Below are 27,120 nucleotides of genomic sequence, written 5' to 3'. Positions count from 1 at the left end.
TCTAACTTTGCACCTCTGGCGCAACAGGGAGGTACGGCGCCCGATTTGAACATGTGCAACTTCATGGTTGAGCATATAAGGAGCTCTTCCCGCGATATAAGACACAACCATAATCATCATGAAGACAATCGCAAGTAACAGGGCGGCAGGAATTCTTCTGGAAATATGCTCTCAGAGGACCATCCCTGCTACCATGATACTAGATAACCTCTGAAGAGTCTCTGTGGCAAGAGCCACTTCAGATGAGTCCCATTGCAGACATAGCTCTGATCACCCTCCTCGAGTGTGGTGGTTTTAGGTGAGTACCCGCCGTTTCATCCTAACCCCACGGTTTTCAGCGCAACTTTACGCTTAAGCCCACAAGGAGCTCTTACCACGATATGTGCACAACCACCGTACAAGGAGGCTAACCGCAAATAATCGGGACGAGAGCACGTCCTGCAAGAATTCTCCTCTGATGCTCCCAAGTCATCCCGGTTCCCACCGTACCAGATAACCTCCGGTATAGCTGGCGACAAGAGCCACTTTAGATTTAGTCCGCCCGCCCCCTCTCCTAGAATACAATGAGGCAGCATTACGTTTTGTGTTAAGAGGACAGGAGAGACAGTCAATGGAATCAAGCGGTAGGCATTGTAGGACCGGCATAAGCTCGGGGTCAAGGAATGTAAGCAACTTTGGAACTCCTTAAAGAAACCCGCGCTAAATGAGTTACGGGACGCAATACCGAAAGTATTATTTTAATATTTTTATAATTGTGCCAATTAAAAGGAAAATAGAAATAATAGATGTTGCCCACCAAGAGAGTAGGAAAAGGCTGTTGTGGAGAATTTGCGTGAGTGACACATCGAGTGGCATTTCTTGACATTTAGTGTCAGTTTGTTCACCGAGCACTAAAGCAAGCACAAAAGCATCTAAATTGGATGGAAAGAAAGCACAGTCCAGCGGAGACGAAATAGAGGCAAACAATTTAAAATCGTCTGCTTAAAGTCACGGGGTTTTATATAGAGCTAAGAGAAACTTTAAAAGTCCTGTAGGATTGGTTAAAACAGAAGAAAGTCAGCAACGCGATAATTGAGGGCAAGGAGATGAGCAAAAAGAGTTTTTAGATGAATATGCAATGGTTGACGCAATCAAAGGATCCAGAGAAATCAGTACAAATAACGTTTCCTTCCTGCAGTGAATTAAGCACTTTTAGCAAGGAAGTTGATGAAGTCGAGAAAGTTAGAAGCAGTAGATCAACGTTTCACCTCCTCCGCTATGTGGTAACCGAAGTTACACGACGGTCGTTGGTATATCTCTCAAAGATTTTAGACCAAGAGGAGAGTAGTGCGATAGGTTACAATTAAGTAGGGTCACTGCTGTTGAGAATAGGGATAATAGTACCCTTTTTCTAAGGGGATGGGAGATAGTATTCTTTAAAGCTTTTGGTAACAAATTACGCGAAAAGAGAGGGATGTATTGTTTCTAGTTAGCTAAAAAAAAAGGTCAGGAAGCTTAAAGGGACTAGGTCCGATAGTGGTGGCAAGTTTGTGAATGAGCTCCTTTTCTCGAAATTCTCAATAATACCGGAGAAATAAGCGTTTAAAGTTTTTCCCAAGATTCCTCCAAATCCATCAAGAAAGGAGTCAAGAGAAGAACGGCGAGCGGCTCAGAATCGTCTGCACCTATGATCGGCGTAAATGGGACACCTTTAGTGCTGCTAGAGCCCTGAATAGTCTATCACGAAGAGTTTCCTGCTAGCATTCTGGAGACATTACTGGATTCTTCGAAGCGTTACTGGATTCCCCCAAGGAACGAGTATTCAGACCCCATGAAACAACAAATCATGTTGATGATAGTGCTTTCATTTTCAGAGCGCTAACGACGTGATCACGAATATCGGTAAGAAGTGACGTCTCAAGACAGTCAATGCATTTACCAGATGAGCGGGTTCAAATTGTAGCTTGCTGAGCGAAACCCTCAAATCAAGGACAACAGCAGTCCTTATTTTGTGTGCAGGTTTAAACTTTTCTAGACCTTTCCACACCATCAACAGTTTTCAATGGGGCTTCAGTTCGCTACCGCCATCTTGTGCAGTGCAGGTGATAATCCTACGCAGCAGGCTGGCACAAAGGCGAACAAAACATCCATGATGAAGGTGAGGTAATGAGGTCGAAAGATTGGCTCTCAACCACCTCGACGATCGCACCGTTACCGTGGATTTGGAGGAGGGTTTTGTTGTAGAGGTCTGATTGCCATCTATTCAGAGGTTACAACGATTAAGATAATAAGATGTCATCAAATAATATAGCATCATTGTTATTCTTTAAAATATTTTACTAAGGAAAAAAAGGCAAATGACGCAAGAACAAGCATTGCTCCAATCTTAGAGATGAAGGCCTCAATTAGAATTTTTGATAATGTTATGCATTCCGATCTGAAGTTTGAATCTTGTGCACGTTTTAGCGCTTGAAGTATTGCAGATATTTCATTCGACAGAGGATAATCTCCCAAGGTTATTAATTATTCTTTCATTCTAGCAAAATCTCACAAGTGTTAGCTTTGATATGCATAAAGATATCTTTTGTATCTAATTTAGAACCCCCTCAAGAAAAACAAACCTAAACAAAACGAGTCAAAATGTTTCAAGCCGCTGACCGAATTCGCTTACCTAATATTTATCAACTAATCCACGTATCAAGTTTCGCCAAAAATGTTCACACTTGAAAATATGACCGGCTTATTATCTCAGCTCCTTAGATACTCACGTTATTCATATGAGAAGCATTCGGCAATGAGTGTTTGATTTTATTTAAAGCCATTACCTGGCACGTAACTCCGTCTTGATATATTTATTGCAACGATACAGATCAGCCAATAATGCTTTGGGCATAGGCGAAGCTGAATTGTTTGCGCCCCCGCCCCCTGGCTTTTCGGCCGATCCAGATAATAACAATGTAAATGAGCAACATTGCTGGATAAATAGCGAGTACAAGAAAAGACAAATTGAGTCGCCTTGAACAGTCTCGCATGACGTAACGCAAACAGAATAATTAGCCCGACTTGTTTTATTGAAAAGTGCATGCGAAGTTTTCCCGTGTGTACCTTTACCAGGGAGAGAGAGACATACATGGAGAGCTCACCGGTACCAGGCTGGAACTAGATTACGCAAAATTCTCGCTTACACGCCAGTACATATATATTTTTTCTAAATTAGTTTAATCTGTTATATATGGAAGTTAATTATGCAATTGAGAAACTGTCATAGTCTAAATGCGTACGTGAAGTTGTTGTGGGGCTAGGCCTGAAATGAAGTGATGGAGAAAGATAAATGATGCGGAAACTATGACTTAAATGGTTGTATCATGTCGTTGTCTATATAGGCATGGCACGTTCGCTGTGGCAAGTCTGTGTTTCTAGACCTCACCAGATTAGCCGCGTTATACTTCGCGATATGTAATAGCGAACCCATAAATCACAATGTGCATTCTCGTTTATTGTTTTGTGCTTTCCTACTTTCCTGCTTTCATGGAGCCCTATTTTAGGTCAATCCACTTGTCTAGAAGACGATTTATTGATTGCGTGATTGATTTGAATGTAGTTTATAGCGTTTCGCGAATGAAAGCCCAATGCCACAAAGGTGAGTTACTTTCGGGGAATATAATCAATAAGGAAGATTGTATAGGAGTACATCAATAAGGTTAAAGTTTAAACTAAACATTAAATGGGCACGAGATGTCCTGAATTTGACTTCAGGGAAGAACAAAAGGATTCATTTAAAAGCGCACGGGTTTATTTTCCAGCAACAGCATTGCCTTTAAACAAGAAGATATCATATTCAGATACGCCGGTTAGATTCAGAATCTATGTTCAACAGGTTCTCTTGCTGAAAAGTGATTATTTGGGACAACTGCAACCTACATATAATCATGTAAACAAATCAACGCTGTTCAAATCAACAAAATTGTTTCTGTCATTCTGCATTGTCTACTATACAAATGGCTTATTCTATAATTTCGTTAATAATGGAAAGATTTGTACTAAATTTCTCAATTTTATCATCTATTGTACAATATCATTAACTAATTGGGTTCTTGCAATTAATCTCATCTTCCAAAACATCGAGGTATAGAAGATGTACCACTAGGGATGATAGGCATGTTTATGAATGAATCTTTGACATCGTTTGGCGTTATTGGGTCAAATCCTCAAGTGGCTCATGAATCTCCATTACTTCTGGAAAAATTCGCTGTTTAGGGGGGTTTATGGCATGGTAATGGACCATACTTCTTCAAAAATGTAGGATGAGCCATAACCGATTTTAACCGATTTTTTTTCCGAAATTTGATATTGCTCAATTTCCCCAAAAATATACTATTATGAACTTAAATTGAACAGATATCGATATGGAGAGTATTTTGAGGCCTGGGCACTATATAGAGGCAGCTTCATGAATTTTTTCAGATTTTTCGGTTGGGTAGTTTCTGAAGATGGCTCCGTTAAAGAAATCATCACTTTCCACCCCTCCTACTCCCCGCCTTTCTAACAAATCTCAAAACTAACACCGGCTTCGAAAAGTACTAATCGAGACCTTTCATTTGATATCCGATATGACTATATTCGGTGAAAAAAAAATTTACACCCCCCTTTTACATGTATGGGAAACACCCCCTAAATCTCAACGTACAAGGATATGACTCACTGCATGTCTGGGAGTTCACAGTTCTCACCTTCTCACCAAATTTCGTATTAATCGGTATAGCTGTTTCTGAGAAAAGTGCGTGTGACAGACAGACAGACGAACAGACATTGAACCGATTTTAATAAAGTTTTGTTTTTCAAACAAAACCTTTAAAAAAATACAGATTTTTTAATGCCGAATAGTGAGTTTTTATTCCTCATATACCGATATTTCAAGGACCAGCTGTCTTCTTCATCAGTGAATTTTTGTCTGAACCTAATTAAGCCAAAAAGCCAACTGTTGACGTTTCCTAAATCATTAAATTTTTTTTTTCCTCCCGTATCTTGTGGATGATGAAACTATCTAATGCCTCCAATTTGCGGAAGTCATTAACCTCCTTAATTACCCTTAGATTATCCTCCGTTATCGTATGTTTCTCTTCGATGATGTGTCTGGCTACCAATGACTTGAGGGCATGTGTTGGTCTGCTTTTTGCTTTCGTCAGATTTGCTTCCCTTATTTGTTCGTTGAACCTCGTTGTTACTAATCTTCTATTTTACTTTATCGCCCTCTAAATACCGGTATATCAGGAGTAAAAACTCACTATTCAGCATTAAAAAATAAAATGTGTTTTTTTGTTTGTCATTATAGAAATATAAAGGGTTTACCACTAAGGATGATAGGATTTTGACAGTTCATAGGAGGCATGTTTATGGATGTATTTTTGACAGTATTGTTGGCCATTCTTCCATAAATCAGCTTACGTTGCCACAACGTTTGGAAATCGTCTAAATGTTTTACCAAAATTAGAAAAGTTTTGTTGCTGTTTTTGAACATAACCTTTGGGTTATTTCGTGTAAAACATGGCGCCATTCCGCTCTCTCTGAGCTTGCCATACACCGTATAATTGATCGGCTGGAAATTAAATTTACTCTACACGCCTCCAAGCCACCAAGCCGCCAACGATAATGTGTCAATTCCGCACCGTTCGCAAAAGTTGGATCTACGATAAACACCTGGTATATTTTGCGCTTGGATCTTGGATTGCATAAGGTGCTATTGGCACAAGAACTCAAGTCAAATGATCATCGTTTACATTGCGAGTACGCAAATTGGGCTCCAGGGTTGATGGAAACTGATAAAAACTTTCATCGGGAAATCATCTTTTCTGATAAGGCACTTTTTTAGTTGAAAGGATTTGTTAATAAGCAAAATGGTATCAAGCAGTGGACTGAAGGATAGACTGATGCGAAATACAGCCTTCTGGGAGCCAACCTATCTCTCTCTGGCGTCGATATGTGGCCCTACAACAACCAAGCCTTTCGTCTACCAAGATCGTTTGTGCGTGGTGACAGCAGCCACACCTTGTACGAGGTGGTCCTACCATTCACAAAACACTACGGATCTACAGTCGGGGGTAACTGACTGTATTCCAATGATGCCTGGTCACCTCAGTGAATAAGCCTGACCTTGCCGTGCTGTGGGGGCTATGCGCAAAGGACCTCCCAACCCCCGTACTCGTGGCGTTCAAATGAGTACACATGTGGTAAAGAAAAATGCTAAACACAACAAACAATCGGAATCCTGTACCGCACAAAAACTGGCTCATCAGGCAGAGACACATCCGCGCCACGTCAGGTGACTGCACCCAACAAGGGAGAAGTTGAGAGATCAAGCAGGACGAGCAAGGGTACGTCTGAGGTCACCATATCAAACATCAGAAAGGAGACAGGCATCAGTAACGCAAGTTCTAAATGATATCTGCGCTAGACTTAAGCCATCAACATCAAAGCCAAAAAAGCGGAAATCAGCCCGCAAGAGGGAAATGCTCCCAAGTAACATAATTCCGAGCCCAAAACAGGGGATTTCGGGGCAATCAGCGGTAAAGACAGGAGCCAGGAGACCCACCGCTAGTCATGCTAATGTGGTCAAGAGCATTCGACTAGTCATACTGCCAAAACTATTGCCGGAGCAAATACTCACTGGTGAGGAGCAGAAAATAATTGACGACCTCATCGTCGGGATGGAATAAAGAGGCATGTTCATTGGAATACCAAAAATTACTCTGGAAGACACACGAGGGCTCTGATGACTTGCAGATCCTTAGCAGGAAAAAAATAGGGTTGAAGCCCGAAGATACTATAATACTTTGGATATATACTGCAATAGTAAGGCCAATGATTACCTATGGAGCGGTAATCTGGGCAGAAAGAACCCAACTCAGCACACAAGCCAGGAAATTACATAAGCTCCAAAGGCTGGCTTGCGTGTGTATCAGTGGGGCAATGAGCACATGCCCAACGGCATCCCTGGAGGTCCTTCTGGGATTAACCCCTCTCCATCTGCACATACAAATGCAGGCAAGGAGATCAATATTCAGGATGGCCGGTAGTATGAGTGAGGCGGGGAGCTGCCTAAATCGAAGGAAGATTGATATCCTTTCTAGGCGGTATCCCGAATTACTGATACCGAGGGACAACATGACAACGAGGTTTCACTTTGATAAGAAGTTTGAAACACGTTGGAGTAAAAAGGGAAACTGGGAGAGCGTGGCTGCGACATACGGCTTAAACCACCAACTGATTACTTGGTACACTGACGGATCCCTTACAGCAGAGGGAGTGGGTGCCGGTGTCATTGGTTCAAGGAAAATGTATTTTGAGCCAATGGGCAGGTACACTAGCATATTCCAGGCGGAAATATACGCCATAGACAAATGTGCCTCCTTTAATCTCAAAAGGAAGTACAGGGGCAAAACATTGCTATTCTCATCGATAGCCAAGCAGCGATCAAGGCACTTAGGTCCAACCAGGTGAGCTCTAAACTGATATGGGAATGCCTTGAGAGACTGAATACACTCGGCTCGTCCAACAAGGTCTGGATACTTTGGGTTCCAGGCCATGCTGGGTTAGAAGGCAACGAGGCAGCGGACGAACTAGCCAAGAAGGGAGCAGAGACACGGGCCAGAACCCTTCTATGGAATCGGAAACGGTTTCATGGCTATGCATCTAAGAAATGAAGAGAAACGGTTGAGGGAACTATATTGGGCGGGCCTACCAGGGATGGAGCAGTCCAGGGTGTTTATTGGGGGATACGAACCCATGCGCACAAAGGATTGCTTAAACCTCACCAAAAAAAAACCTCCGAATCATAGTGGGAATTCTCACTGGTCATTGTCGGCTGAACTATCACCTAGGGAAGCTAGGGATATCTACGGGCACTGCCTGCAGGTTTTGTGAGGAGGAGGACGAAACCTCTATACACGTCCTGGGACAGTGTCCGGCACTTGTGCAAAGTAGGTCGAGACATCTGGGAGAACACTTAATACCAGATGCAAAGCTGAAACATCTGGAAGTGGGGAACATACTAAAGTTCCTAACGGTTACAGGCCTGCTTGAGATACTATGATCAATAGGTACACTATAACCAGTAAAAGGGGCACAATAGTTCTTCAAGGACGCGGTGCGACTTTCCCTTAACAGAATAATAATAATAGGTTCAGTATTCACGTCCAAAAGATACTCTTGCTAAAAGGCGATTATTTAGGACATCTGGAATCTACATATAAACAAACTAACGCTGTTTTATCCAAGGAAAATCAACGAATCTACTACTGATCTACTACTAAGTTCTTGCTAGCGGTCATTCTGAAATGTTCTAAAGTTAAATAAATTAATTGTATGTCTTCTGATCAACCCTTTGTGGAGTGCAGGAAATTTAATAAACCAACCAACCAAACCAAATATAAAGACACAAACATCCATAATGGCTGGGACTCGAATTCAGGACAACGAAATTGAGAGATTGGCAATCTACACTGTCAAATACACATACTAGGTGCGCAACTAGCACCACATTGCCTTGTAGCGAATCAAGCGCACCTCACTTCAGATGCCAAAAACTCTCATCACCACGGACACTTATTCGATTAGCAACATAACAGTCGAATTGGAGCAGCCAACCGGCTGGCGTCGTTATTGCAATACTTTATTGTATTTGGAGTTGTAACGGAATTGCGAATATTAAATGATATTCATTTTTCCTTGTTAATTCCAAAACCCTGTGAAGCTCCTACATTGGTGACCTCCCGACGAGGGAAATAACGCAAATCAAACGCATCGTCTGTATAGTTCATGCGCAATTCGGCACGGATTCTCCGTATCAGCCTTACTGGTCCTGCATGCTCCCGGCGCAATCCAACATGGTGGAGAAGAAACTCGATGATGCCCGCAGCTCTCCAAGTGACCAGCAGGAGAGCGAACTCAACAGCCTGGCTGCTTTTCGGCTACCCCCTTTTGGAAGGCGCAGCCATCTCTGTGGTCTGCACGTCCAGAAGCGCAATTCCACACATGCCCAGATTGACAAAATAGTGAGCGAATTGGATCCGGAGATTCTTGGCCAAGTGGCCGACATCACTGAGTCACCGCCACTCACTAACAGATATTGAACAATCAAAAAATTATGCGGTGTCGGAGGTTTAACTTGGTGAGCTACTTACAGATCTACAACTTGAAAATCAAAAATCGTCACAGCTTCTCCGCGGGATGAAGATAAAAGCGGGCAACAAAGTTACCAACACCATCCTCAAATCGTAATGGTACAACGCCTACCAGCTAGCGTACAGGCCATCGTCAGCATTTCAAAGGCTACCAATGTGTGACGGTTGTCGGAATTGGCCGACAGGATCTTAAAGATTCGAGTGCCGCTAAAAGTGTGCGCGGCAGTTCCATCTTCCTCCTTGTAGTTTCCAGCGGAAGAAAGCTTGCGAAAGGAGTTGTCATAAGTCCGCAGTCGTCTTAGATCGAATGGGTGCGAACTGATTCTCAAGTCGTCGTGATATCAACCGGGGTAAACGCGTGGCTTCCAAAAAACGTTGGGAATCATATTCCAGCTCTTTGTGCTATTTCCACCGGAAATGCCGAGAATAAGTAAGCCAAAAACCGTGTTCTTGGATTTTCAGTTCGAGCCATCGGAAAACTAGTTACGGCGCTTGCAGATGCGGCGGATGGAAGTGCCACCAAGCGCCTCCATATCATTGACGAACATACCGGACTGAAGCTTTTAATAGATACGGACGCGGACGTATCATCTACCGCCACCGCGAAATATCCGCAAACTCAAAGCCGGCGACACCAAACTTATCGCCGCCAACTGATCGTGTATTAACACCTACGACAAACAAGTGATTACAGGTAGCTTTGGCCTGCACAGGAAATTCTGCTGCTTTCGTCGCCGACGCCCAGCGACCAATCATTGGTGCCGATTTTATTAAGGGCTAATAGTCGTCAGGTAATATTACCACCGAAAGGCTGAAACCAGCCTTCCTAGAATACGACGCGGACAATCCGATGTCGCAATCGGAATATAGTCAGCCCATAACACGGCCTTTCGAACTAAGGCCCAGCACATTACGAATTTTGGATGCGGATTTTCCGATGCCATCGCAACTGCACCTCGGCCATCAACTAGAAACTCCAGTGGAAAAGCCACTCACGATTTCCCAGCCAACAGAAAAGGCACATGCAGCTCCTCGACAAGTTTCGGCCTGCAAAGAAAATGCCCTCATTCGTCTCGAGGGTAACCACACCAGTCAACAGATCAAGTTATTCATCACCAAGTCAGGTCAAACCTCTGATTTCAGCTCAAGCAGAGGTAGTACCGACTGCAGTCACAGAACACAGGGGGAGCTATGTAGCAACTCAAGCGCACCTGACTTCAGGTGCCAAAAATTCGTTCGGTTACTTTCCCATACCCTGAAGATTTTTGAATGCACTCTTGACAACCGTATTCGCGAAATCGTTGAAATAACCGTGAATCAAGCCGGATTTGTCAAAAACTGCGGAACTACTGATGCAATACACGCTGCGCGGTTACTCATGGAGAAACACCGTCAGAAGCATCGCCCTCTTTACATTGCATTTCTGGATCTAGAGAAAGCGTTTGACCGTATGCCACACGAACTCATCTGGTATGCTTTACGACAACACTTAGTGCCAGAAAAACTCGTGCGCTGGATTCAATTGCTCTACCACGATCCGAAAAGTAAATTTTGAAGTATGGTGGGTGTATCTAAATCGCTTCGTATCTCTGTTGGTGTTCATCAAGGAGGCGCCCTCTCGCCACTCCTCTTTGTTCTTGCTATGGACACCGTCACACAGGATATCCAACGTCCTGCACCCTACACACTGCTTTATGCAGATGATGTTTTCCTAGCATCTGATAGCAAAAATGATCTCGAGCAACTTGTCCAAAAATGGAATGATCACTTCATGCAACACGCTCTCAGATTGAATCTAAACAAAACTGAATTTTTGACGACCGATCTCCATGAAATTACTTCACGCATTATCGGAACCTGGATAAAGAGACGTTCCATAACTGGTGTTCTTTATGATCGACGTATCAACGAACGTCTCAAATCTAAAATTTACCGCAATGTCGTCCGTGCTGTCGCTCTCTATAGTTCTGAGTGTTGGCCGACTATAAAAGACAATGAACGCCGTCTTGCGGTAATGGAGACGAAGATGTTGCGTTGGACTAGTAGCGTGACACGTTTTGATCACATCCGAAATGAGGATATCTGCGACCGTTATGGGGTTGCACCGATCGTGGAAAAATTGCGAGAGAGGCGTCTTCGATGGTATGGTCACGTAATTCGCGCTAATGAGAATTCAGTTTCCACGATTGGTCTGAACATCGAAGTCGATGGTAAGCGACCAAAAGGCCGGCCGAAACCACAGTAGTTTGATACGCTGGATGAGGATTTAAAAGCCTCGCGATTGCATCCAAATCACGCATTTGATAGAATAAAATGGAGAAACGGATCACGACCAGCCGACCCCACTTTCGAACGGGACAAAAGCTGAAAAAAAAGAAGAAGAAGAAGACTTTATAACCCTTTATCCTTTCCGAATCTATCAATCATAGGTTGACATTCGTATTTGCGAAATTATGTTTCACCCTGTGTAGCAGAAAGCGAACTAACTTTTTTCAGAGACTCGATCAATCAACACTTTAAGAGAAAAAAATGTTGAATGGTAAACCTATAAATTATATTAAGCAGCTAAGATCTACCGACCGCCATAGAATAACATATTTTCTGAAAAACTTTCTACAAAATCAATTTTTTCCATTGAATCTGTCCGCTAAAATAGAACATCCAGGAAACGTTGGAGAAGCCAGGGAAGAAATGGGCTAGACTAACTTCCGCAAATGTCCCAAAACAAATCGGAAACCGGAATAAATGACTTTGTGGTATTTTTAAGCAGAAATATTTGGATGCTCGATGATTCTATTTGTACAAAGCTTGTAGTGTATATGTACCAAGTAAGTCGAACTTGATAATTTTAATATTCGATGTACATATAGAGTTTTGGAGTACAGTAGATTTGTGCAAAGTGGATAATTTCGACCTATAATCACTTTGCTAGTGATAGTATGTTTTGCACCAAACTTTCCAATATAATGTTGTCTATTCTTCACTGCATTTAAGGTTACCATCTGTTGCTACTTTCGATCACGGTGCTCCCAGGGCAAAAGTGAGGTAGTCCTTGATGAGCTGTCCTAGACGAAACCGTCAGTCAACTTGTTCATTCTTTTTTTTTTTTTTGAAAACTTAGGTAAATACCCAACCAAATGTGAAATGTATCAAGTCAACCTCGTATTTTTTCAAATTCACTGTTCACGACTGAGTCCCCTTTTTCGCAATCGTAAATAACAATTTGGTCGTCTTCCTTCTAAGAGTTTGAAGGGTCCAAAGATGAGTAACGCGGAAGTACAAATTGTCGAAATCAACTCGAATGAGGCTTTGCTTTGAACGATTTGTAGATCTTACTGGAACGACACCATCAATATTATCTACGAACAACCTTCACTGCTAGGCAAGTACGAAAAAATCACTAATTGTGAGTAAAAAGGTAGAAATTCTGCTTTATTATTTTCTTTGTTGATTAGTCAAAACCATCGAACAGTGTGTTTTCTCTACGACGGTTGGAGCAGAAGAGACCGGTTGGTTTTCTACGGGGTCCCTTTGCTTCCAACCAATGGAACTTTTTCATCGCTGGCTTTCCCCTCTAGTGGCGAGTTCGAATAAGCCACGGAGAACGCCGGCGGCGTCATCTGTCCGCTCGAATTAACAACATTCGAAATTTATTGTTGCGCCACAAGATCATTAAAATTAGATGTGTGTGCTTTTGAGTGTGCTCTAATAAGTTCAAAGTACACGACGTACATACAAGAAATCAGTATGCAAAAGGGTACGCCAGTCGATAGGTCTAACGATTCCGTGTTAGAAGCGGAACTCTGGATTTTTTTTGGATTCCCGAAATAGAAAACTGAAAAAAAGGATAAGAGGCCCACATAAATTTCACCCCCGGAGCCGATTTTCCCAACATCCCTGCCAGTCGAAGAAAAACACGCTTCCCTTCCTTTGCATTCAATCTATACTTCGATTTCAGAAACTGTTAGATGTAAACCACATTCAAATAAGTGAATCGCACTATTCTCTTATCCATGATATCGGTATGAAGACGGTCGACATTGTCCTCATTTCTACATCGTAGAGCCCTCTTTTGAACTCTTTGTACGAAGCCAATAGGAGGCAGCCCTTGACAGGATTCGATTTCCGAACTAAGCCGAATTTCAATCAATATTACGTTTCCCAGGAAGATCGAGAGCATGCGATCGGAAAATACAGGGGTGCGTCTACAACTGCAAAGTAGTAAGCGGTCCTATCAAATTGGTATACCTAAGAACGTAAACTTATCATTGAACCCTGCATCGACAGTCACGTCTCTTTGAACTTACATTTACAACACGCTCTCCTTGGCAAATCACACTTAGACTTGATGAAAGGAAGGAGATAGAGGTAATTCCTCCGGACCCATAGTTTTTTGGAGGGTCAAAGTAACAATCATTCTGTGGCCGAAATTTCTTAGTCCTACCATATAGTTTTTTTGTGAAGATCATATTTGAATTAATAGTAACTGCCATTGGTAAATTAGGTCGGATCATAGGTTTTTGCTAATATTTCCGGTAATCAGTTTCTTAATTGAAGACATCGGACAAAAAGAAAATCATTGAAAAGCAAGTGGGTTTCCAAATCCTATTTATTGTGCGCCACAAACACAGATTTCCACATAGAAAACCTTGAAATATTTAAAACACCTGGAATGGCTTTTTCACTAAGCAACTACCGATTTAACACTCCATTACAATCTTTAATTAGTGAAAATATTTGAATAAGAATAATAGTGGAAATCGTAGCCTAAAACCTCGACTTGGAACAACGAAGCCAGTTTCGATATGCCCCATTTCACTCATTTTTATTCGCATTTCAATGAATAAACGCCGAATAAAAAAATTAATATTGAAACCCAATAATCCGCGCAAAAACAAATCTGGCAGAAGAATACCCACATCTCATATTTAGGCAATCTTTGGCGCTTTCATTACTCATTATTATTTATAGCGATCATATTAAGTGCACATTATTGGAATAAATTGTAAAGAAAAAAATATTTTTACTTTTAATTTCATGGTCAACTTCCAATTGTGCGAAACCTCGGGAGGAACATGAAAAACAAACGCAAACGCTATTCAGTCAAATTTGTCAAGTAGTCATTCATGGACTATTGTACTAAGGTTCAAGAGCATGAAGTAGAAAAAATAAGATACTTTTGAAGTAGGTGTGCAATTTGGGCAAGTAATTCTTGAGATCTCGTTAACATAATAATGTGACATTGAAATTGTTAATTAGTAACAACATCGAGAGAGATTTCCTTTTATTGCTAGAGTGACAAAGTTGTTTGCCGTTTTTATGGGGTTGTGCATTTTTATTGGGAGATAAGGTGATTATGTAAGGATGATATATAACGTCGAATAAATGGAATATAATAAACAACGTTCGAATATCGCTTGGCGTCGAAATATTTCTACAAAAAGTCATAATATATTTTTGGGGTGCCAGTGCATACTTTGCAATAGGAAAGATAAAGTCAAGTTGTTTTATCAGTTTCCAGCTACTTCATGTCTTAAAATTTACTAAACTTAGACGTTGAGAGACTTTCAATAGATTCCATCCAATTAAGTAAGCATCAACTTATCTTCGAAGCAGAAATTATTACTATGGCCGATGATAGTAGTAAGATTCTTTTAAAGGCACCTATGCACTCCCCACCACTCCAAAATACTGATCCTGAACCTGAACCATCCAGGACAATGCCTTTCGTGGATTTTCTGATTAGCCGGAACTACGAAAAGCAAGTGTACCTCCCCCCATTGAAAAACTATGATCGCCACTGGTGGCCGAGCCAGCCAGGGTGGACATTCTTCCTGGACTACAAGTGAGACCAAGACATGGACTCAATTTTTAAAAAACAAAAAAACTACGATAGAAGAATAGGGGGTGATGCCAGACGCATCATCGGAGGACGAGCTGCTGGCCTCCAGCCAGGAGACAGTAGCCGTCGAGAGCACTACACTCGGTGCCAGCCGTAGCACCGTTGTGCTGAAACCAACTGCAGGGACCTCGCGGAGCGAGGCGGCAGGCGGACTAGTGGAATCCACTGCCGTCAAATTGGATGTAGCGAATATCAGACATAGTACTCCTAACACGAAACCCTCAAAGTCGGGGGATTCCTCGAAAGTGAAAACAAACAAGAACGTCGATCGCCAGAAATCCACTAAGAAAGCGAAGGTATCCTGCTCAAGAGCCAGTAACAGAAGGCCATGCATATTCGCAGCCAGATTGCTAGGAATTAGGAGGCCGGTACTGTCGATGAGCGGGATGAAAAAGACCTCACTAAATACCAGGCGAAGCCCATCACTAGGAAACGCAATGGATCTCAAGACGAGGTCGAGCAAGATCAGAAACGGAGCAGATTGGCCAAGTGCTCAGACGCTAAGCAACATCCAAAGAAAATTGCGCAGCAACAGTCAGCCGACGGGCCACGAACTGCGAAACCCTTCACCGACGTGGCTAGGAGCCACTTACGTGTGGCGCTGGTAGATGGTAATTCTGCTAGCGACAAACTAACGCCGGAGGTGTGGACCAGTGTTGAGGCCAGGCTGTCGGGGATGGTCTTTGAGTATCTCCTGAATACCGAAGGCAGACACGCGGGACTCATACCCTGCTTTGATTCCTCTCAGGTGGTTCGTGGGTTCCACATTATAGCTTGCATGGATCAGTTCTCTAGGGACTTCCTCGGTTTGTGCGTCGCTAAAATCAGCGACGCCTGGGAGGCCGTAAAACTCAAGGTCATCCCTTACGACGAGACTCTCAGGAAACCGGTCGCTCGCATCTGGTTGACGAAGATCCGCTTGGATTCAATTCAATTCGTTCAATCCCTGCGCCTTCAAAACCCCAGGATTCCCATGGACGACTGCTGCTTGTCTTCCTCTTAGAGGAAGACATCGACATCACACTAATACAGGCGCCCTGGGCCGGAGGCGACAGAATCATCAAACTTCTCCCCAACAAATATTTTAATTTATTCCACAGCACAGGAGACGCTGATCAGGACAGACTTAGAGCCGGTATTCTCGCGAGGAAGGGTTTGCACGCTTTTCTGTGTCCGGACCTGAGCTCCAGCGACATAGTCGTAGTCAAGTTGGAGCAGGCGGCGGCAGAAAACGTGCATATTACCTCAGCTTACATTGCACACGACCGATCAGCTCTATCAGTAGAACTACAACATCTGACGAGCACCATAACCACAGTAGATCTACTATAGGCAGTACCCATACTAAAATGACCCCACTTGCGAATGTGCTTGCAGAAGCTTATCTGTACACATCAGAGACGCTAAACAAGGAAAAGGCATAATCTTCGTCAAATCGTATTGGTAAGAGAGAGATCGGTGAGCTTTTGCTATTCTGGTACTACGGCGTGCTCACCAATTTAGCAAAAAGTTGTTTCACGTATTCACTTATCCATAAGCAAAAACTTGCCGATTTCACCAATACATTGGCAAGTCCGGGCGGTATGTCAAACACAGATGATCGGATTTTCGTTACATCTCGCTCATGCTCAAGAATTTGAAATCGTGCTTAATCACACTGATTTCCCCCATTGAGGGGCAATGGGGAGTGTGGTAGCTGTCTAGTATCTAACTGTGACCATAACAACAAAGAAGGCCAACCTGTTGATAGGCTGCGACGCCAATGCAAGGCATACGCTTTGGGGCAGCACCGAGAGAGGTGAGTCATTCTTTGATTTTATTATTACTTCAAACCTACCTATCGGTGTGTAACAGGGGCATTACACCAACCTTCCATTTACCCTGTTCGGAGAACTGTGGCGATTGGGAGGAAGTCCTTGATATCACCCTAATAACCGACAATGGGATTCTTAAGGTGGAGGACTGGAGAGTGTCTGACCAGAGATCCTTCCGATCGCAGTTGGATACTTTTCAGTCTAAATCTCGCCGCAGAGGTCTCCAAATCCTTCAGAGACCCCAGGAGGATCGACTGGAGAAAGTTTGGTCAAGTAATTAAGAACAAACTCTCCGATGCGCAAATTGGTAAAATTAGCACGACAGACGATTAAAAGGTCGGGGATCTGAAAAAGGCATTCGATACCCTGCAAGAATAATCACCCAAATTTAGTTGAGCTATGATATAACGAGCACAACTCCCCTCCCTCCACCCCCGTTGACAAATCCCGATGGTCACCAAACTCATGCGTTGATGGGTATTTGCATAGGGGAAAAGACGGCGCTTCCCCTCTTCAATCCCATAAAAGAATTGCGAAAATGACACGGTCCATATGTAGTTGGCGACTTTAGTATAAAATTCACATGATGTATTTTCAATCCAAACCCCAGGAGGGTGTCTGCCTTTCCAACTCCGTTGAAAAATCTCAATAGTCGCTCCTTAAAAAGTTAGACAGCCTCAAAGTCGGAGAACTTTAATTTCATAATAGTAAAGTTTGAATTTTCAATCCCATTCCCGAACGGTAAGGTTTTGGGGGCGCGATGTAAGGAGAAGCGAGAATTCCCTCCTCTCCAACCTTGAGAAACCACGCAGTCATTTTTATTAAAACGCTAAGCTTCGTCAAAATGGAAAGAGACTTATTACTCAAATTTTTAGAGGGGGGTTTCCGCCGCGATATTTGAACGGGGCTAACAGCGCTACAAACGCTTTCGCTGCCCTGTCTAAAATCTAGAAATGCTGTTCTCAACACTAAGATCATGTTCAGACTGTTATATGCTAGTGTTCTTTCCGTGTTAGTGAGTAGCACATGGAAAGTAACTCCCACTATTACTCAAAAGCTCTAAGCCTTCGTCAATCTACGTCGTATCATCGGAGTACGGGTGGATCATCCCAGAAGCACTTGGCGCAAAACAGCAGAGAAGGAATTGAGGCGGCTCGGAAAATCGTGGGAGGAACTGAAACGTATTTCGGCCAACCGCGGACCATGGTGTAGGTGTGGTTGACGCGCGATAACAATGGGAATGGATGAACAGAAGCGACAACTAGGAAACTATCATCCTTACCTTATACAGTGAAAGGTGTTGAAAGGCTGTTCCTAAGCCAAGGTGGAGCAACATACGACAAAGACTGCATGGTCAAGGAGAAGCTTTTGACCTTGAATATGCAAAATTTGAAAATCGCAAACGGTGCTTACCCCGATACAATAACGTAAATTATAAAGGAAATGATCACAAGAGCGCTATCGAAGAACCAGTTGCTTGCCCCCAATCAGGGAACAGCACCCACCATAGGACCCTGTGCTAAAATCAATGAATATGAGACCGTTGGTTTCCAGTCCGGAAATAACTGGTGTCAAAATACCCGCCGACGTGGCAGAAATCTCCGCGAAACTAATACAGGGACGAAAACCACAGAAGAAATTTAAAATGCATATGAGGTTGCTACGAATAAGGAGTTCGATACAGCCATTATGCAGGAGGAAAAGGGCGGGGCCAGAGAGGCAACATAGAACAGAACCCACCGTAACTGAGCGTAATCAATCTCCGAAGTTGATCACACCAGCAAACAAAAATTGCAAAGTCACGGAAAAAAAAACCAACCGACCTCATCGAAAACAAAACAATGATGAAACCAAACCATCAACTAACATCCCCAAACAGAATATTTGTCAAGACAGCAACGACCGCCCAACAATGTACTCTAGTCGAAGCCTTTCATCGAGGTGAACAACCGTCACCTACATGTAACACTGAGGGATAGCAGTTGTACTTGTGGCAAACTATCGTCACAGGTGTGGCAGAATGTGAAAACCAAGCTGTCCAAAATAATCATTTAGTAAATCCTTGATAGTGCGTGGGACTAGGGAAACCCTATCCCATGTTTTGACTTCTTCCAGTTAATCCGTGGATACCACACATCGAAACACGGAAGGGCCAATACAGTTAACTAACCACTAACTATCAGTAATGCATAGAAGAGCGTAAAAATCAAGCTGATCCCGTATAACCTGTTGCCCACATTTGACTGCCAAAGATCCGTATTGAGAGCGTACATTTAAGCTGAATGAAAGATTCTTTGGAGATAAGATTTGACTCCCAAAAATTCGCGACAGAGTGTGGGGTCGGTGATATGATTCTGACGATACTGGACGCTGAACGCCGGAGTTCTAAGCGAAATATAGTTGGCAGTAATTAAGTTGTCTTCCAAGCTATAGAATCAGCAGTGATATCCTCAGAGGCTAACTGAACCATCTGGGCAGTTCGCTAAAAGTTTCTCTCCTCTGAACTTTCGGAGAACAAAAGGAGTGAAAAAGGCTCCGCAGTTGACTGCTCGCGGGTGCAGTCTGCGTCCTGCAGATGAAGTGAAATCTACTTTCGCTACTTATCAACTGTCGACTCCAGATGGCGCACGTTCGAGGAAGATTTGGTGCTGCTACGAAAGAGACTGTATATGGAAGTTTATGAGCCAAACAAATGAAAATGCTTACAGGATTACAGCAATCGGCACGAGGCACGGAGCCACCGGACTGCCCATACCTTCCGAGAGGCGGTCCATGTCTAGCTAGAATCAGGTAGCGGATACTAGGTAACTCTTCTTTGGGCAGCAAAAGAAGTCTACGAAGGGTAAGAGAGCAGTTACCTTTCGTGAACTCCACGGGTTGGCTATAATATTCGGTGATGTTTTACCAAGACAATGCCCAATATCACAAATCGGTCGCAACAATGGCTAACATTCATTAAATTAAATTAAATTTCCAATTACTCCACCCAATTGTATTCTTCATATCTGGCTCTCAAAATGACTTCTGACTGTTTCTGGGACCCAAACGAATGCTCTTCGGAAAAAAATCGATGCCGAAGGCATCACCATTGAAGTCTTATTAGGAATGTAGCAGGCAGAATATGGGTTCAAAATACAAAAGTGATTTCTAACACCCTCCATTAAACTTTGTCATTTGTAAAGTCAGTTTTAAATGGAAAACAATCCGGAAACTGGGAGCTCGATGCGGAGAGTATTTTGGGCCTAGATACAATTCGCATGGACAACCATGATTTTCTTAAAAATTTCCAGGCAGTTGTTTCTGAGAACTTGGTGTTGAAGTAATTGAGCCCTTTCGGACTCCACGCTCCTCCCCTTTCCTGCTGACGTCAAAATCTTTCTTTGAAAATTACAACAACAGTGTAAGTTGGATAGCGACAGTAATGACTCAATTGTAGCAAAGTCGAGGTCAAATATGACAACATCAGCGCCAAAGAAAAAAGAAGGGGCAAATTTCCATCAGAGGTTCTTCTCATCAAGTTTTTCGAAAAAAAAAACACCACAACGACAAACCAAGATATTGGATTAGATGTCAAATCTATCTAGTGGACTCGAATCGGCGGTATACCCGAACTTAGATCGTAATCACACAAAAAGAATACGTTCTACAAGCCAATGAGAGACATTCTAGGCACAAAAGCAGCGGTTTCCAGCCCAGAACTCATGTACACCCTCGAAATGAGGGATCTGGATTATCTCGCGAATGCAGAAGGGGTGGACACGATAAAAACGTTTTACCCAGATGTGAGTAACCTCAAGGTAGGAGTTACATCTGTCAACACCAGAGGACAAAAATTAGCATTGTCCCTGAAAAAAACAGCGACTCAACCAACTTCTTCCTTGGGGAAAAACAAAAATAGAGGATCATTCACAGGATACGGTGAAGGGTAGTTCCAACCTGTGACCTTAAATATTAGGCCTACACGGGCACATAGCAGGGATTTGCAGATGACAATTTGTGTGACAAGTGGGACGAATCCGGGTACAAGGCGAAGACTTGCGCGTCGGAAAAACGCTGCTGACGCTGCAGAAAGAAAATGTGGCTTATGTTTCCGATTCCGGGCAATGCCAGAAAAATTGCAAAAAGTGAAAAGTCGAGCACCTACGAGAAAATGTGCCCATGAGTGCAACTACTCACTACCTAGTTGGGCAGATAGTGCTAGAAAGGATAGCTGACTTGTTGCTCCTTAGCCAGCAGTACCTAGATAGGAATTTACCAACGTGGTATGCCGATATATTGACACTACTGCCATCAGGATGCGAATTACACTTGTGAATTCAGGGCCATGGCCGAGGAGGTGGCTTCGTTTGGGTACGTCGTGCGGAAGTAACTTTTTTCGACGTTTACCTCACATCAAACGAATCTATGTCTGCATTTTGGAATACGCTCGGTGCCTTGGTGGACGGAAAAAAAGAGTTCTAGTTGGAGAAGACTAACGCCAGAGTCCTCAAATGAGACATGTCTCAGCCACATTCTCAGGGCATATGATTTTCAGGACAGGACTTATTGTCGTGAATATCGGTAGCACTCCGACATTCAGGCGCCTTGGTTGCGAGAGGGCTTTTCCAGACGTGACCTTTGCTACGCAGTCCCTAGTGTGAGCCTTGCAACGATGGTCGATACTGGCAGTTTTGACGCCCAGTGATCACTAGTGTATTTCCTTCGAAGTGACACCCGGTAGGCAGGGTGGAACAGTGGGAGAATGGACGTTGGTGAATTTGTCAAGGTTTTCTTAAGAGGGGTAAACGAGCCACAAGTTTGAGGGAGAGGCTGTAAATCAGGCAGTCTAAGCTCGAATGTTACAGAAAATCACTGGAATAACTAGGCAGGCTCTGAGAAGGGAATAAGAGGTAAAGGTAAAGCTATTTACATTACATTTCCACAGGACGGCATAAATTTGGCTCTATTCTTGTAGGAATGTATTTCTTTGCTGACCACTATGCGCGTCCACTTCTCAGTTCGTTTTATAGCAAAGCTAGCTCGTTGGCATCACTAAACTACACATCATCATCATCATCAACGGCGCAACAATCGATATCCAGTCTAGGCCTGCCTTAATAAGGAACTCCAGACATCCCGGTTTTGCGCCGAGGTCCACCAATTCGATATCCCTAAAAGCTGTCTGGCGTCCGGACCTACGCCATCGCTTCATCTTAGGCAGGGTCTGCCTCGTCTTCTTTTTCTACCATAGATATTGCCCTTATAGACTTTCCCACCTAGATCATCCTCATCCATACAGATTAAGTAACCCGCCCACCGTAACCTATTGAGCCGGATTTTATCCACAACCGGACGGTCATGGTATCGCTCATAGATTTCGTCATTGTGTAGGCTACGGAATCGTCCATCCTCATGTAGGGGGCCAAAAATTCTTCGGAGGATTCTTCTCTCGAACGCGGCCAAGAGTTTGCAATTTCTCTTGCTAAGAACCCAAGTTTCCGAGGAATACATGAGGACTGACAAGATCATAGTCTTGTACAGTAAGAGCTTTGACCCTATGGTGAGACGTTTCGAGCGGAACAGTCTTTGTAAGCTGAAATAGGCTCTGTTGGCTGACAACAACCGTGCGCGGATTTCATCATCGTCGTTGCTATCGGTTGTGATTTCGACCCTAGATAGGAGAAATTGTCAACGGTCTCAAAGTTGTATTCTCCTATCCTTATTCTTCTTCTTGTTCGTGTTTGACCAGTGCGGTTTGATGTTGGTTGATTCGTCTTCGGTGCTGACGTTGCCACCATATATTTTGTCTTGCCTTCATTGATGTGCAGCCCAAGATCTCGCGCCGCCTGCTCGATCTGGATGAAGGCAGTTTGTACGTCTCGGGTGGTTCTTCCCATGATGTCGATATCGTCAGCATAGGCCAGTAGTTGGATGGACTTAAAGAGGATCCTACCTCTTGCATTTACCTCAGCATCACGGATCACTTTCTCGAGGGCCAGGTTAAAGAGGACGCATGATAGCGCATCCCCTTGTCGTAGACCGTTGTTGATGTCGAATGGTCTTGAGAGTGATCCTGCTGCTTTTATCTGGCCTCGCACATTGGTCAGGGTCAGCCTAGTCAGTCTTATTAATTTCGTCGGAATACCGAATTCCCCCATGGCCGTGTACAGTTTTACCCTGGCTATGCTATCATAGGCGGCTTTAAAGTCGATGAACAGATGGTGCAACTGTTGTCCATATTCCAACAGTTTTTCCATCGCTTGCCGCAGAGAGAAAATCTGATCTGTCGCTGATTTGCCTGGAGTGAAGCCTCTTTGGTATGGGCCAATGATGTTCTGGGCGTATGGGGCTATCCGGCCTAGCAAGATAGTGGAGAATATCTTATAGATGGTACTCAGCAACGTGATACCTCTATAATTGCTGCACTGTGTGATATCTCCCTTGTTATGTATGAGGCAGATAATGTCTCGTTGCCAATCCTCAGGAATTGATTCGCTGTCCCATACCTTGAGCACAAGTTGATGAACCAGTTGGTGTAACTGGTCGCCTCCATATTTAACCAATTCGGCTGTAATTCCATCGGTTCCTGGCGACTTATGATTTGTTAGCCGATGAATTGCACGGACTGTTTCTCCTAAACTTGGTGGTCGCAGGATTTGTCCGTCGTCTTCAGTTGGCGGGACCTCCAACTCGCCGATGTTCTGGTTGTTCAGTAGCTCATCAAAGTACTCAACCCATCGCTCCAATATGCCCATTCTGTCAGAAATCAGATTTCCCTCTTTGTCTCGGCAGGATGAGCATCGAGGTGTATAAGGCTTCATCCTGCTGACTTGTTGGTAAAATTTCCGAGCCTGGTGCGGTTGCTCCCTGTACTTTTCTAGTTCACAGACTTGTTGGTTCTCCCAGGCTTCCTTTTTTCGTCTGTGAAGTCGCTTCTCCGCTCGACGGAGTTCGTGATAAGTCTCTGCGCGTGCCTGCGTTCTTTGAGAATGCAACATTACTCGGTATGCGGCATTCTTCCGTTCCGTAGCTAGCTTACATTCATCATCAAACCAGCCGTTCCGACTCCTTTTGCGGCTGGGGCCAAGTTTGTGGCCGTATCTATGATAACGTTCTTCAGGTGATCGTGAAGATCATTTGTTGATGCTTCATCTCCAGGTCCTCTGTTGACTGCGGTTATTGCGGCATCCATTTCTCTCTTATAGATGTCGCGGAGGGTTGTGTTGTGGATGGCTTCAATGTTCACTCTCACCTGATTGTCAGAGGGGATTCTAGGTGGTATTGTTATTCGAGCTCGGAGCACCATGCCAACGAGATAGTGATCCGAGTCTATATTGGCCCCCCTACATGTTCTGACAATCATCAACACGTGGTCAATTTGGTTGAAAGTGGTCCCGTCTGGAGAGGCCCACGTATGTTTGTGGACCGCTTTCCGCGCAAACCAGGTACTTCCAACAACCATTTCGTGTGACCCTGCTAATTGAATAGTCCGCAGTCCGTTATCATTTGTTTTTTCGTGTAAGCTATGGGAGCCAACGTATCGCCTGAATACGGGCTCCTTCCCTACTTGGCTGTTAAAATCCCCAAGTATGATTTTGATATCATATCGGGGACAGATTTCGAGGGTTCGTTCTACTGCCTCGTAGAAGGTATCCTTCTCCGACTCTGCAGTCTCCTCTGTAGGGGCGTAAACGTTTATGAGGCTTATATTTCTAAACTTGCCTCGCAAGCACAGAGTGCATAGCCGTTCGCTTATGTTTTCAAAGCCGATAACAGCAGGTTTCATTTTTTGGGTGACTAAGAAATCTACTCCGAGCAAATGTTTTACTGGCTGACCGCTATAATATATGGTGTAGTGGCTCTTCTCCAGGAAACCGGTCCCTGTCCATCGCATCTCTTGTAACGCTGTTATATCAGCCCTATATTGGGACAGGGTATCGGCTAGCTGCTCATCAGCTTCATCTCTGCACAGGGAGCGCACGTTCCATGAAAAAATGCGCAAATCGTTATTCCGTTGTAGTTGCCGGGTCCGCCGTTTTAAAATCCGTCATGTCCGAGGCTCCTGTTGTGGCTTCGTAACAAGTTGTTTTCCGTGTAGGGTTGTCAGCCCTACCCAACCCCCAACCTGGAGGACCAGTTGGTACAATTTGTCCCGTTTTTAGGCGCAGGAGACTCGCCTTCATCCTTCTCCGTCTGCAGCTTTTCGTTAAGAAAGAGCTCCCAGCGGTCACCACGTGGAGGTGGAGATAGGGTTTGGTAGTAGAGCTGTTGGTGTTGGTTCAGCAGACATTTCCCAGGTTTTATGCTCCATCGTGGGTACCAATCCACGTTTCGCCCCAACTACACAACCTTTTGGTAAACGGATATTTTAGTGTAATTACGATGTTTTCAGATAGTCTAAACTTAAATGTAAGGGAAAATCTTTGAGGCAATCTGATGCAGTTTACCTTGGTAGGAAACCTAAAAGCTCTTAGAAGAGAATAGAGGAGTTAAGTGTAAAGCAGGTTCGAATTATCAATAAAGCGTTTGGGTAGGTGTATTGCGCTCCTCGTAAAGTTCGCTCGTTGGCATCGCTAAACTACTGAACTTTTTGGTAAACAATCAGCAACGAGTTCTGAGTTTAGAATGTGTTCACCTCATTTTCAGTTTTTTTCAAATGCTCTTTTAATTTCTCTCTCAGAAAAGGTTAAACAAGTACCCTCGCTTTACGCACTGTTGAAACTTTGAATTTTAATGCTCAAATACCAAAGGTTAACACATTAAACTGCAATCATAAGACCATAAACTCTGCTACCGAAACCCAAACTGAATTCCAACCCGCACGTTTGCAAACACGGAGTTGGTGGCATTACACCATAAAACTTTTCCACAATGACCCTGGCTTTGATTGAAATATGTTCGTTTTAGATCCCTTAACACACCACACTATGCTTTCACCCTTATGCATCAGCGGAAGCTACAAATCCAGCATATATGCGATAACAAGCGGTAGGAAATCAACATAAAACTGTGCGTGTAAAATGAAAGCAAAGGAATAAGCGGCTCAAACTGAATTCATCTAATTTACTTTCTCTAACTCTTTCTATTTTATTAATGACAAACGTTGCGGAGATGGACTGATGAAATCTTTTATAATAAGAAATGACACATCTGCAATTCAAGTGCCCATCATCATTTACTCTTCGTGCGGTGGAATGAAAGTGGGTTGTTAGTTGCCAGCTTAATGTGTTAATCGATGAAGAACCAATAATTTGAAACAATGGTGGCGCGGCTTAATCGTATGAAGAAAGAAAAGAAAAAAAAAACAAAAACCAAACTATCTACCTTATTATCTCTATAATTATTATCTATACCTGAGAAATCTGTTGAATCGGCATCAACGTCTAGGGAGCAACTTCCAATCGAATCCACACTTCTGTCCATTGTTGCACATGGAGAGCTATCATGTACGATATTCAATTGGATCTTTTTCTGTTTGTCTTTACTATCCAGACAATGGGTAAAGATTTTTAAAGCCAGCTTTAATTGATACTTTTATTATCATTGACAACGCGGAGAAGAAAAATATCAAGTAGAGCGCTGCAACGACGACGGCGACGATTTTTCCTTTCCCTCCTTTCCAGAAGGGGCAAAGAGAAAAAGCAGCTTTTCTTGCAATTTTTCAATTTCTTCTAGAGAGAAAACTGCAGGAGAAAATTAAATGAAAGGTATAGAAATGAAATTGGTTTGTCTTCTATTCCATATTTTCAGGTTGATTATTTCCTAAACTCTATGCAATACCAAATTTGCAATAAATGGAAAAATGGAAGAAAATAATATGCAACACCAGCGGAAATCAAAATAAAAGAAAAATTGCAGAATATACAAGAGTGCAAGGTAAATACTATGTGAGAGAAAAATTAAAAGGAAAATCGTGTTGCGCTTTACACAGAACTGAATGGCTTAATCACACGCCGCCATAGAGTTGAGTAAGTGCTTCTAGCCGTTCGCTATGGGGATCAATACTATTTACAGGTGAGGGGACGGTTTCGTCAAAATAAAATTGGCTTTTGTTAATTACACGTAAAGCGAACAAACTATGCTTTGATTCGCATTCTTTGTGCTGTTAAATCGTTTTTATACAGAAAAAAGGTGAAGCAAAATCAATTGTTAATCACATCGATCAATAATAACAATAATTATGACAACAATAACATTCCTTGGTGGCTATACAAAAATGGTGCAGGTTTCTATTTACATCAAGAATTTTGGTTTTTGTACAATAAAT

At 43.2% G+C, this 27,120-nt stretch overlaps 1 protein-coding gene across 3 annotated transcripts in view; it reads right to left on the bottom strand.

Moving 5' to 3' along the window:
* LOC119660668 (serine-rich adhesin for platelets) overlaps positions 1–27,120 on the bottom strand; it is a 103,267-nt gene that overhangs the window by 19,834 nt on the left and 56,313 nt on the right. For all 3 annotated transcript variants that reach the window (XR_005248760.1, XM_038070559.1, XM_038046466.1), the window contains exon 2: positions 26,207–26,536. Coding sequence is in view for 2 of the 3 variants with exons in the window: in XM_038070559.1 (XP_037926487.1) it covers positions 26,207–26,276 (70 nt within the window). In the remaining variant the exon portion in view is untranslated. The remainder of the gene's footprint in view (positions 1–26,206; positions 26,537–27,120) is intronic.

The sequence above is a fragment of the Hermetia illucens genome, chromosome 1 (genome assembly GCF_905115235.1).
Source record: "Hermetia illucens chromosome 1, iHerIll2.2.curated.20191125, whole genome shotgun sequence".
Lineage (NCBI taxonomy): Eukaryota > Metazoa > Arthropoda > Insecta > Diptera > Stratiomyidae > Hermetia > Hermetia illucens.
The sequence above is the reverse complement of the archived record's forward strand: the minus strand, read 5'-3'. Positions and strand labels throughout refer to the sequence as shown.